The sequence below is a fragment of the Oncorhynchus kisutch genome, linkage group LG20 (genome assembly GCF_002021735.2).
Source record: "Oncorhynchus kisutch isolate 150728-3 linkage group LG20, Okis_V2, whole genome shotgun sequence".
Lineage (NCBI taxonomy): Eukaryota > Metazoa > Chordata > Actinopteri > Salmoniformes > Salmonidae > Oncorhynchus > Oncorhynchus kisutch.
In genome coordinates this window covers 11,334,344-11,347,908 of record NC_034193.2, presented here as the reverse complement: position 1 = coordinate 11,347,908, position 13,565 = coordinate 11,334,344, and the positions used below count along the sequence as shown (strand labels likewise).

Here is a 13,565-nt window from a genome sequence, read left to right as displayed (position 1 = left end):
AGAGCAAAGTGACCTGCCAAAAGGTGCATAGTCAATATACTGTAAAAGGCATTTGTAGAGTGGAACAGACGAGGCACAGCTATACTTTGAAATCAAATCAGAAAAGCATTCTGACATTTAACATATTTAAGTGTAATATCTTTATTTTCACAACATAAAACTAACGCACAATAGTACAGAGGTTTACATATTAATTTACAGATGGATTTTGTTCTAACAGCCACAATCACCTAATATAGGGCTCGAATGACTATCACAGTGCTTTATCTTAAACAATACTGGCATTCGACTTCTTTTTCCGCCATCTCTTCTCCTCAGCAACTTAAACAATAAACACATAGCAGCACAAAGCATAACTGCATGAAAGGCATAAAGGAATAACCCAAATCAACCCGTATCAGGGAAAGACCACAGTTGAATGAAATTGGCTGGGAGAACTGCTGCACAGTCTGCAGATGCTAACCATTCCTGCAGATCAGTAGTGATCAGATCGGCTCAGGCCACATGGTAAGTGGCTAAATTTGCCCGCTGAGGTTTTGAAAAAAATAGTTACATCCAATTGTTTCAGATAAAACAGAACATGCCAAGGAGTATGGGGCTAATTGTTCATTTGGGATTCAGCATGAGTCAAGTAAGGCTTCATGAAGAGGACGAGGGGGTTGGTGGCGTGGGGGTGAGGGAAGGTGTCCACTTCATAACATGGAGTTGATGCAGAGAGTGGATGGTCAGTGCTGAAAGAAAGCAAAAGGTGAGGAAAAAAAATTAACAGGCCAATTTTAGTACAACACATCCCACTACACACGTCCAATAAAAAGACATGTTAACAAAAAGTCAATCTTTGAATTTGTATCCATTCATGATTAAATTACAGTGCATATTTAACAAAAACACTACAGAAACCAGGGAAGGGTATACGGAACTTGACACGTCTGTCTTTGGTCTCAGACGAACTCGTCCTCTAGAACATCATCAACGCTTCCTGAGATTGAGGCCACTTCTGAAACAAGAATATAAAAACCCATTAGGTAAACTAATAAATAAGCAGTCATTCTGGTTACACATTTAATTCACCACCACATATCAGTGAATTGTCCAGACAGTGTTCCACGCGACCCCTGATGAACGACAGGAAGTGCCTTGGTGATTCAGAGGAGCGACGCAGGCCCAAAGACACAATAGCCACGTGACAAATCAACCCTAGTTGTGAAAAGTGGAGTCCCTCTGAAATTCAGCTTTACCTCTGTTTGGGATAGACTCCTTCATAGGTCATAATTCCTGAGGGCTCGCTCTCCTGTCATTTGCTTCAGTGCAGTTGGGCTCCTTGTTGAATTGCTCGGAGGTTCGCAGACCACTCCTCTGATGCGGTGGCCGCTCTGCAATACCCAATCTTCCACTCTCCGTCCCAAACTCCTCTGGTGAATGGAATCCCGCTGAAGGTTCGTTCCTGTGTTCAGATCCTGCCTCCTCCCCAAGTGGACTCATCACTTCCTCCATCTCGTGTTCGTCCAGTCGGTTTCTCTGTTCCTCAGTCTTCTCATCCATTCCAGCTTGGCTTTCCAGGGCATTCATGTCCATTGCCTCCTCAGAGAGGTGGAACGGTAATCTTGTTGCTTTCCTCACCCTCTGTGGGTTGCCACCATCAACATTAGGGCAGGACACAGCCTGACCCTTCTCCCAAGCAGGCGCCACTGACCCCATATAGATAATATCACTCCCACTGCTACTGAAACTACTACCAACTACAACCACACTAGGACTTTCAGTGCTATCTTCACCACCCCCATGCCTGCCCTCTTCCAGCCACAAGTGCCTCTGTGTGGGGAAGGTAGGAGTGGAACCGATGTCGATGGCCCCCTCACTGTTCTGCTCCTCGTCCACTTCCTCCTCCAGACTGTCACCTCTAGTCGACCACCAAGTTGAGTTGCCCCCAGTTGTCTCCACTTCTCCGGAAGACGAGGTTACGCCACATTCCTCATCCCCGTCATAACTGGAGCCCTCCAGGAAGACGTTGTCACTCAGCATGACCGAACCCAACACAGAGGTCACGACCTCCAGAGGCGACGAGGAAGTAGACGAAGAGGTACAGGAGGACATAGGAAGTGTGTGTGTGAGTTGCAGCTGGGGCACTGAGAAGCTGTAGAGGTTGGTGGTTTGGTTGAGTGTGTGACAGCGTTCGTCCGGGACCTGGTGGTCTGGGGAGAGGGGGTGTTCAGAGGGGCTGGGGGACTCCAGGATGTGGGAAACCAGGTCCACCAGGGCTCGCTGGGCCGGGGTGGAGTGTGTCAGCCCAAAGCCAAACCCAGAGGGGCTGTCATCAACATCAGCCCGCTGCAGCTCCAGAGGGCTCAGAGAGCCTGAGAATGACGGTGTGGCCAGCTTTAACACCCACTCGTCATTCTGATGGCCTGTAACTTAAGACATGTGTCGCCAAAAGGAGTTGGTCACACTGCGAAAAGAGAAAACACCTGGGGACAACGATTTGATTTTCTAGGGCCGTGTTTAGGGCTGTGGCGGTCACGAAATTGCATCAGCCGGTGATTGTCAAGATTGTCAAGCAAATAACAAGGTAATTAACAAACATTTAGCATCTCCTGGCTTCCACACAACCCACTTTAAAAACTAATAAATCCACGTAATATAGCCTACACCTTCATTATTTATTTTAGACAGGTCTAAAGAAACATAATATGAAGAAAATGTAGTCTATTGCAGAAGAACAGAATAACATACTCTGAGTTATGTTAGGTCCTGATGCGGCTATGCCAAATGGCTGTGGGCTACACTAGTTCATTTTACCAGACAAGATTTGCTTAGAATTTGATGGAATTATTTTATAGTATGAAGAATACAATTAAACAAAGCTGAATAAAATATAAATATTGACTGCAAATTGAGGGTTTGCACATGTTGCTATTCTGTGTTGAGCTGTTAAAAGAAATAGATACTCCTATACACTTAATTTAGAGTTAATGTAACTTCATATAAACGTTGGGCTGTTTTAATACATTGTAAGGCTGCATGAGACTAATGATTTGAAAAAAGTAAGTTGAAAGGCATGAGCTCTGCTTTGTTTTTTTGCGCAGGCTGCACACTCCAAGTCTCTCATTCACAATTTGATAAGCGCTTGATAATGCCTCAAATTTCCTGGCGGAATCCCCCTTTGTGGCTGTAATGTAACTAAAAAATATAAACATGTATTTTGCGGCCCAGAGTGACCTTCTCCCTGTGTGCTGCACAACCCAAAGCGTTTCACATGGCTCTCCGTCATGTGAAAATGACTTGTGTCATGCACAAAGTAGATGGCCTAACCGACTTGCCAAACCTACAGTTAGTTTCCTATAAATTTGTGGAGTGGTTGAAAAACGAGTTAATGACTCCAACCTTAGAGTACGTAAACTTCCGACTTAAACTATATCTACGCACTTAAAAAGCAAATGGAGGACACTTTCATGCCTGCCAGGTAGGCTATGCTCCAGTTGTAAAGAGAAGCAATGTGCTTAACAGTAGGAAATTTGAGAAATAAATAGTAGGTCTAGTCTGTAGAAAGCTGATGGGATCCTCCTCTTTCTATTAGCAGCCATCACTGTTTCTCCCTCAATTGCATAGCCTATAGAACTGTTTAGCAACAAGTGTTTGATTAGATTTGCAAATACATTTGCATTGATGTCAGTGATTAGAGGGACAATGGAGCGCCGAGTACCATGCACTTAGTAGCCTACCAAACTTGTTAATGACCAGCAGCAGCATCAGAGCTTAGAGAAGCCTAACTACATGTGGAATTTGACTGCCTTCATGACTCGCGACCGCCAAATAGTCACCGCAACAGCCCGTGTCATGTTCAACAAAGCAAATAAATGCATTGAAAAAGAACATGAGTTATTTCACTCGCTCAGGTAGAACATAATCCATTTAAATGTTTTTGTTGATTTACGTACTGAATGGAACCCTCAGTGTATACCCACCTGATAAGCTGATGCAGGACAGGCTTAGCTCCGACGTGGCTCCAGTCACATCATCCTAAAAGGAACACAGTTAAGTCATATAGTTCTGTACTTGAAATCTTCATCTCTAATTGATGGTCCCTCTCCTCTGCCTGGTGTTCTTACCAGCATCCTCTGTAGTGTTCCAGGGTCGTCCCTGTCGCCACCCCCGTTCCCATTATCCTGGCTAGGTACAGCATGGCCCAGACTCACCATCTCCTCTCCTAGATCTACAGCCTGACAGAGAGACCACCAGATCAGGAAGTTCAAATGTTGACAATCATAGGGGAAGAAAAAAGTATGACAGGGCTATAAGAGCCTGAGGAGGAGATAAAGTGTGAGTGAATGAGTGATAGTTGACAGCCATTTTCCATCCTAGTCCAGTACGGACCTTGCCCTCGGTGTTGTCGTAGAGCTGTACACTTGGCCAAGAGGAGACCTCAGAGTGGGTGTAGCTGCACAGTTTGGCCAGCAGGGGTCTCCACTCTGCAACATACGTCAGGCGCTCAAAGTCGTCCAGGGCTTGGTCGCTCCACACCTCACCTGCAGGGTTGACTCCAGCTAGGCTGCACTCGATGGCCTGGAATGGTAGGCTGAGAAAGTCACTTCTAGAAGGGGCATGAGAGAAGACAAAACATTAGCCAAAGAGCCACTAGAGAACACTTTCATCTATGATTTATTAATACAAATAGGAATGCTGGACTAACATCCAGCTCTTTCTGACCCCTCACCTCATACTCCGCAGACTATCCCTGGGTAGTTCTCCATTGTCTCCGAAGTCGACATAGTAGAGGTCCACCAGGCCAGAGCCCATCACCCCCAGGACCCTCGCCCTGTTCCAGGTGCCGTAGTCCCGGTACGGAGCTGCCACGATGTCCCCCACCACGATGGTCTCCACTCGCTGCTCCTGGAGGAGTAATAAGTCTCAACACAGACAATCCTATAGAAAGTGTAAAAAACATCTCTGCAATGTAGAATGGTGTTTAGAGCAGACTATTTCCATGTTTTTTTTGTAGGTGGAATCTAGACAGTTGTGTTCATTGAGGCAGGCAACGGGAAACAAATGTGCATGTCTTAATGGACAAGACAGTCCCTTCCTGTTTCAGTCCGTTTTAACCTGTTTGGTGTCTAAAGGACACAAGCAATGACTGACCTGCAGGGTGCAGTTGCTGTAGAAGCGGCTCATCTCGGCAGTAAGTTTGTCCAGCTGGAGGGAGCGGACCCCCAGGATCTGGATCCAGAAGTGGTGGGGGTTCTCTGACGCCGATACATACACCTCCAGGTGCTCATCTGGCTGGAAGCTCAGGTCTGGGCTGGGAACTGGATGAGAGATATATATGAGAGAAAATATGAACATGCACACCATCACATAGTCTGTGCTGTTAAGAGAATAGGAAATCTCATTCCGTAGTCAATGATTAAGGAAATTAGCAGAGTCAATGGGAGAGCACCTGTATCCATCGCAGTATTGTACAGCCAATTTCAAAATGGCTACAACTATCCCAGAAGTCAGAACATCAAAACTTACTTTCAAATTTAGAAACATCTGATAGGGAGTCAGGCGACAGAAGATCGTCCTCCTCTCGTGCCTCTGTAGCCAGCTGTACGGTCTCTCCTCTAGCCTGGGCAAGGGCTCCCACTGCGGTCTGGACACCGTTAGCATGGACCAGCCCCCCTTCCTCCATCCAGAGAGACTGTGGAGCCTCCTCCAGCTTCAGTTCCTGTGTGGGTTTGATCTCAGTGACCTTTGAAGCGACAGAGTCGAGTCCATACAGCCAGGTGCTCTAATACACCCCTATATAGGTTAACCATTAAAAGGTATGTGTTAGAGCATCAGGGTGTATGGGTCACTACATGACTACTATAGCAGGACTTCTGCACTCCAGAAAAGTGACGCGTTGGACCTTTGTTTACCTCAGACCTTTGACCCTGGGGCTCGAAGGGTCTTCGTTTCTGGCGCAGGGCCGAGGACTGGGTTATCCTCCTCCTTACAGCCTCATCCTCAAATACCTTCTCTAGGATGAGCTCCTATAAGAAGAATTAACATGACATTGTTTAAGTGTTAGGTACATAGCTGGTTATAACACTGCAGAACGTAAACATTCTTGCCCTTACCTTGGCCCGTCTGACCTCCAGTCTCGTCCCTGTGACAGACACCATGCCCTTCTCTAGGCCCTGCCCCCTCTCCCTGGGACATAGGACTCTTGCTCCTGTTGTCCTGGTGATGAGCTTCAGAGACTCCCCTCCACGACCTGAAGCACACAGTAATACAATTCAATCATTCATACGATTTCAATCTATGAAACAGTGAGAACTGGAACAAGTCTTTTAACCTTAACCTGTTGGGGCTAGGGGCACAACGAGTTCCCTGAAGGGAACACACCCTCCCATTCAGCTGATAAAAATATTTAGAAATATTTAACTTTCACATTAACAAGTCCAATACAGCAAATGAAAGATAAACATCTTGTTAATCTACCCATCGTGTCCGATTTTTTAAATGTTACACAGCGAAAACACATATTCATGTTAGATGACCACCAAATTCAGAAACACACACAGCGATATTTCAGTCACAAAAGCATATAGATAAAATGAATCACTAACCTTTGATTATCTCCATCAGATGACACTCATAGGACATCATGTTATACATGTAGTGTGTTTTGTTCGATAATGTGCATATGTATATATAAAACATACTCAGTTTACATTGGCGCGTTACGTGCAGAAATGTTTTGATTCCAAAACATCCGGTGATTTTGCAGAAATACAATAAACATTGATAAAAGATGCAAGTGTTATTCACAGAAAATTAAAGATAAATGTATCCTCTATGCAACCGCTGTGTCAGATTGTTTAAAACTTTACAGAAAAAGAATCTGAGAACGGCGCTCAGAACCCAAAAAAATAGGCACCATTTTGGCGTCAACAGAAGCTGCAAAAACACTAAATATTCACTTACCTTTTTGAATATCTTCATCAGAAGGCAGTTCCAGGAATCACAGTTCGACAACAAATGACTGATTTGTTCCGTAAAGCCCATAATTTAGCCACTTGTTGTTAGCTTGTTCAGCCCAGGATTCAATCCTCAAAAAGCACGAACAATTCCTCCAGACAAACTCAAAAAGTTCCGTTACAGGTCGTAGAAACAAGTCAAATGATGTATGCAATCCATATTTGGGATGTTTTATAAATTAATCAGCAATAAGGTTCAAACCGGAGAATTTCATTTTCTGAAGAAACACATTGGAACACAAGTACTCTCGTGACCGAGGCTTTCTGCCAGACCACCCACTCAAAGAGCTATTATGAGCCCCTCCTTCATAGGAGAATCATACAACCAGAATCTAAAGACGTTGACATCTTGTGGAAGCCCTAGGAAGTGCATGCTCATCCAGATCTAACATGGACATCCAATGGCACTGTTTTCTATATTGAGTAATCACTTCCGGTTTGGATTTCTTCTCAGGTTTTTGTCTGCCATACGAGTTCTGTTATACTCACAGACATAATTCAAACAGTGTTAGAAACTTCAGAGCGTTTTCTATCCACCAGTAATAATACTATGCATATATTCCCATCTGGGAAAGAGTCGGAGGCAGTTTACTCTGGGCACGCCTTTCATCCAAAAGTGAAAATACTGCACCCTAGACTCTTAACCAAGACACTGCAGTTTCTTTACAGGCATGTAGAACACCCTCTTTACCTATGATGCGTCCGAAGGCAGTCTGGGGTACCTCCATGACGTCAGTGGTGGTCTCGCAGTCTGCGGCCAGGTTCTCCAGGGAACACCTGGCCAGCAGCACCTGCTGAGGTGAGCCCTGCAGCAGGAAACAAACGGAATTCTGGGAACTTTGCTCGACTGCCTGCGAAGACTCAGAGAGCACCCTCACGCGGGCACCGGACTTCTGCATCACCTGGATGGAGGGAGAAAGAGGGACAGGTGAGAAGTGACCCTACACACCATCACAGAGCCTGACAACATGATGAAATAGTAAGACAACTGGGCCAGGCAGGCTGGTAGGTCACTGACCAGGTCCAGGAAGGAGGCTTGGTACTTGGTAATAGTCCTGTAAACCTCCAGAGGTACTGACATCCTGGACTCCTCGGTGTTAGCCAGCGGCGCTATAAAATAAAAGGAAGACACCACTCCATAACCCATAGTGTAAAAGATGGTTATCGAGTACCAACGAGATGCGAGACTCACGGCTGGTGCTTTTGATTTGCCGGTAGACAATGTATCCCACCGTCGCTCCGACAGACAGCCCCGCTGCCAGAGCCACAACTTTACCAGAGCTCAGGATGCTCTTAGGGCCCTCCTGCACTGCCTCCATCACACGCCGCGTGCCCAGGGAGAGACTCCACCTACACAAAGCATGTTACGTCAGACACCACTTAGACAAGTAGAACACGTCATAATTCAGATTACCTAGACAGACATCGGATTCCACCTGAAAAGCACGTGTTTAATGGCCTCCTGACAGTGGCACCCATTCCCACACGACACATTTGCTGTTGGAAACTGTACATCCTGAAAGCTCCATAGAAGCCATGCAGTGAAAATGTGAGCATACAAACCAGTTGGCTAAATGATACTTACCATTGAAATTGGCAAAATAAAAATTGTTATTCCAAAGCAAGAGGGAATAACACCATTTCCCTCAACATCTATACCGTGGAGATAGGAACGTGAAGCAATCGCCCCACTAGTCTGATGTCTGATGTAGGCTACTGCATTCCTTCAGATCAAACCAACACACACAATAGTAACCTATGTGATTAGCCACTGAGCACGAACACACAGAAAGCACGGTTCAGCCATAGGGCAGAGAGCATACTGCCTTTTGCCTCAGCCCAGAGTGGCGGCTGCAGACAGAACCCAGACGTGCTGTTAGCTGTGCAACAAACACCACAGTTGGGCCCAGCTCAACTCCTGCCATTAGAAGTAGACCACGAGGCCCGAAACACTATACAGATAAATATGTCCATCTTTCTAATCATCGTAACTGGTCCAAGTCCATTTATGTTAATGCATTTGCTGCTTGTGCTGAAATAGGACCAGACTGGAGAGGAGACTATAGTGTAGAACTAAAAGGATTCGACTGGGTTTTGGGGCATACGTAACCCAACAGTGTGGTGTACACGGCCCACTCAGGCCTGAGGCAGCTATAGCGGTCACACCATGCAGACTGAGGCGTGTGTGTCGTCTCACTGTGACAGGATGGCCCGCGGGCTGTAGTTGAGAAACACCTGGGACTGAGAGATCCCCAGGTTCCCCACGTCCATCTTGGCAACCCAAACAATGTCACTCCTCTAGAATTTGGGCTCTTTTGAGTTCACCAACCAGGAGAATTGACAGACAGGTAAGAGAGGTTAACAGCGAGTGGCTCATTTTACAGCAAAAATGAAGTATTTGGCACCATCTAGAGACTGTAGATACCTGCTTGCAACTGTGGAAAGGACTAAGTTTGATCATACACTCATGCTGAGCTGGACTATTGTTTGGAATTTGGCTGAATGTCAGTGACCCTGCAGCATGCAGGAAGCTAGATTGCCTAATAAAAAAAAGACTGCTGGTAATTGGTATATAGTCAAACAAAGCACTTACAAGCCAGAATGTTGAATACAATTACATTTGTACTTACTCTACTGGCTCTCTGCGGGGTTGGTCCTTCAGCAGGTCGAAATCTGAGACAATAGCCACAGGAAAGCATTATCTACCCAGCATTTTAGAGTGCCAGTACTGATGTTGAAATGTCTTTCACCCGACATGGGCAATATCATGCAAAACACCTGCAAGACATAGTTCAGTATGCATGCTGCATGCCTCACCTGCATGTACATCCAAATTGTGCACGTGCTTTAAGATGTTTGCTCATGACCTGATTACCACACAGAGACCCGCATATTGAAGTGGGTCCAACCTCACGGACAATCGGCAGACTATGTTCAAATATAAATTGTATTCAGACTTAAAACTGAACATACCTTGTCTAAGTAAAATGTGCGTGGCTATGTTGTACAGGCAATTGAAAGCATCGCCACAGTCGGGACTAGGTACCGCTGCAGCAATTAATCCGTAGTACTCAAAATGTACTGCGTCGTGTAAAACATTTAGCGCCGGAGACCAACAAATAGATGCTAGCGTAGAGAACCTGGTTTTCAACGAGGACGTTCAAAATAAGTAAACATTCTTTACATTTCCTTTGAGACATATGCTCAAGTTACATGCGGATGCAAATCATTATTTCCTTTCAGGCGTTAGTCATTCATTGCAATGTAGAAGCCCGTAACGCTACGTTTGGAGTGCCGCACTAGGCTGCGATGCGTTGTGTACCACATGCGTTCAATATTTTCAACTCGTGCGTTGCTTTATGGTGCGGTGGTAAACGGAAGTACAGACTCCAACTAGATAAAAGCTATCTAGTTCAAAAGCGAAAACACATGTACGGCAAATGCGGACTACACACACGGCAAAACGCATATGCATCTGATGGACATCGGGCAGTGCCCGTTTAGAAGGCGGTGTACCGACACTAGCTAACTCACTCAGAATGAGGTCTCAAGTCATTTGGTGCAAACGGAGTCGCAGTGACATTGTCTAGCAGCATTCGATATGTCAAACATGAGCATCAATGTCAAATACATTAAAAGCAATCAAAACTAGTGTTAGTTATCGTTGACACTTACAAAAACACCTTCTCTCGTCCTTTGACCGCTCTTCAAAAATCTTCCCCGTTCCAACTCGACGCATGGACGGACGTAAGTAATGTTATATCAAGGCAAACTCAATGCTATTTGACTGGTTGGTTAAGAATCCGAATACTGGTGATTTCGGCCAATCACAGCCGAGGTGCTCGGTTGGTCATGCTTTGGGGGAAGAGCTGTGGCCTAAAATAACCAATCACCACTCAAATGTTCAAATTGTCCTCAAGAAGGTGAATTGATGTAGCAGAAAAAACAATGAAATAAATATATTGTACATACAGCGCACGCTGTTGCACGTGTACAGTCAGGTCCAAAATTATTGCCACCCTTGATAAAGATGAGCAAAAACCACTGTATTAAATAACAAATACTGAGCTATATTGTATGCAAAAAAAGGGGGAATTATATTTTGTTATACTAATGGAATTGCTCAGATAGATTTTGTGTCAAAATTATTTGCACCCGTTTTCAATACCTCACCTTTCGAGAATAATGCAACTGAGCCTTTTTCTTAAATGTTTTATGAGTTGGAGAACACATTGGGAGGGATCTGAGACCATTCATCCATACGGAATCTTTCCAGATCCTTGATATTCTTCATCTGCTCTTCAATTCAAACCACAGGTTTTCAATGGGTTTCAAGTCTGGAGACTTTTGATTTTGTGGCCAATTAACTAACCATTTCTTTGTTGATTTTTATGTGTGCTTGGGGTTATTGTCTTGCTGGAAGATCCACTTACGGGCAAGTTTCAGCCTCCTGGCAGAGGTAACTGAGGCTAAAATGTCCTGATGCTGGGTAAAGTGCACAAACAAAATCTCTTTCTCTGAGCAATTGTAGTAGTATAAAATCTGTTTGTTTTTTTAAATGGCATACAATATAGCTCAATACTTGTGTTATTTATTTTACAGTATTTTTTGCTCAAGGGTGACCATTTTTGACCGGACTGTAGGATGATTGGGCAGTGATGGCTTTTCACTTTCATCCAAGACCTTTAAATCATGAGGTTTCAGTAGCGATTTTAGCATGTAAATCTTGGTGGGGCAAAATAATAATAAAAAGTGGGATGCATGCCAGCAAAGCCAAAATACAACACTAAACAATACACTAATTGCACTATAACGTTGACAAACGGTGCCCACAAATTGTTAGGGCCTACATAAAGCTGTCCCAACAGCAGAGTCCCAAAATCAGCCCTAACACCTTTCCACTGCTACACCTGGCTATCAGCGGAGCCTTGTCTGGCAGCGAAACAGTTAATTCGGCCTCATTTACTGCCTTTAAAAAAAGCATAGATGAAATGGCTGACTTGTTTAAACGAATGTGGTTTCTGCTGACAATTGAGATGTACAAACTATGGCATAAAAGGGATGACAAGCGGATTAGAGGCAATCCGTAATTTAGATTAAGACATTAATGAGTGAGCTAGGACAGACATAGCCAATATAACTATTTGTTCAGCACCTTTGAAATGTACAGCTCCAGAATTCAGAACATGGGCCGTTCTTACATTATTCCCCCTGTACACCAAGTCAGAACCATAAGATAAATAAAGGGTCTGCATATAAGCAGACAATAAAAGCTCTTACAATATTCAACGATTACTTTTCTCAAAAACAGGTAGGTGAAATTAAAAGGTGAAAATAGACCAAATGATTAGGGTGAGGGACATGGGCTACTAACAGCTTACCACACAACATACACGTAGAATGACTTTCTTAGCTATAGTATACATATCTCCCTGGCATATTACATAATGTATGCAGCAGCATACAATACATTTTTGGACTCACCTTGTGGTGCTGTGCTCACCTGAACAGGAAGGTGGCACGGCGGTCCTTCATGGGAAAATTTTGTCAACATACTTTGTCATCAAAGGGGCGGCAGGGTAGCCTAGTGGTTAGAGCGTTGGACTAGTCAAATGTATTTCAAATCAAATCAAATGTATTTATATAGCCCTTCGTACATCAGCTGATATCTCAAAGTGCTGTACAGAAACCCAGCCTAAAACCCCAAACAGCAAGCAATGCAGGTGTAGAAGCACGGTGGCTAGGAAAAACTCCCTAGAAAGGCCAAAACCTAGGAGGAAACCTAGAGAGGAACCAGGCTATGTGGGGTGGCCAGTCCTCTTCTGGCTGTGCCGGGTGGAGATTATAACAGAACATGGCCAAGATGTTCAAATGTTCATAAATTATCAGCATGTTCGAATAATAAGAAGGCAGAACAGTTGAAACTGGAGCAGCAGCACGGCCAGGTGGACTGGGGACAGCAAGGAGTCATCATGTCAGGTAATCCTGGGGCATGGTCCTAGGGCTCAGGTCTTCCGAGAGAGAGAAGGAGAGATTTAGAGAACGCACACTTAGATTCACACAGGACACCGAATAGGACAGGAGAAGTACTCCAGATATAACAAACTGACCCTAGCCCCCCGACACATAAACTACTGCAGCATAAATACTGGAGGCTGAGACAGGAGGGGTCAGGAGACACTGTGGACCCATCCGAGGACACCCCCGGACAGGGCCCGGACTAGTAACCGAAAGGTTGCAAGTTCGAATCCCCGAGCTGACAAGGTACAAATCTGTCGTTCTGCCCCTGAACAGGCAGTTAACCCACTGTTCCTAGGCCGTCATTGAAAATAAGAATTTGTTCTTAACTGACTTGCCTAGTAAAATAAAGGTAAAATAAAATTTAAAAATCAAAGTCTGGCATTCTCTGGATTTATTGTGCTTTCAAGTGGGACCTCAAGAAAAAAAAACAAGGTTGAATCATGATGATGTCAGTTCCCAGTTGTCTTGAACTCACTAAAGTCAGATTTTGCAGTTCCGTGTTAAGTTGTTTTGAGCCTGGCACAAATCATGCTTCATTGACAGCAT

The 13,565-nt window shown here is 44.7% G+C and overlaps 1 protein-coding gene across 10 annotated transcripts; it reads right to left on the bottom strand.

Moving 5' to 3' along the window:
• Positions 1 to 111: 111 nt before the first annotated feature.
• tdrkh (tudor and KH domain containing) lies at positions 112 to 10,786 on the bottom strand. 10 transcript variants are annotated; one of them, XR_004204507.1, is made up of 16 exons: positions 10,674 to 10,786; positions 9,629 to 9,671; positions 8,191 to 8,348; positions 8,017 to 8,108; positions 7,690 to 7,900; positions 6,096 to 6,232; positions 5,895 to 6,008; positions 5,509 to 5,701; positions 5,134 to 5,300; positions 4,712 to 4,887; positions 4,372 to 4,588; positions 4,107 to 4,217; positions 3,963 to 4,017; positions 1,239 to 2,405; positions 921 to 997; positions 112 to 731 (listed from the first exon to the last, which is right to left on the bottom strand). XR_004204507.1 is itself a non-coding variant. In XM_020454213.2 (15 exons), the coding sequence occupies exons 1-14, from the start codon at positions 10,735 to 10,737 to the stop codon at positions 942 to 944; spliced, it is 1,794 nt and encodes a 597-aa protein (XP_020309802.1). In that variant the 5' UTR covers positions 10,738 to 10,784; the 3' UTR covers positions 112 to 731; positions 921 to 941. The 10 variants fall into 10 exon arrangements, 4 of the variants coding, with proteins under 4 accessions (XP_020309802.1, XP_020309804.1, XP_031655545.1 ...); XR_004204506.1 differs by having other exon boundaries at positions 1,239 to 2,411; positions 10,674 to 10,785; XR_004204509.1 differs by lacking the exon at positions 10,674 to 10,786 and adding an exon at positions 9,816 to 10,308 and having other exon boundaries at positions 1,239 to 2,411.
• Between the last annotated feature and the right edge of the window lie 2,779 nt (positions 10,787 to 13,565).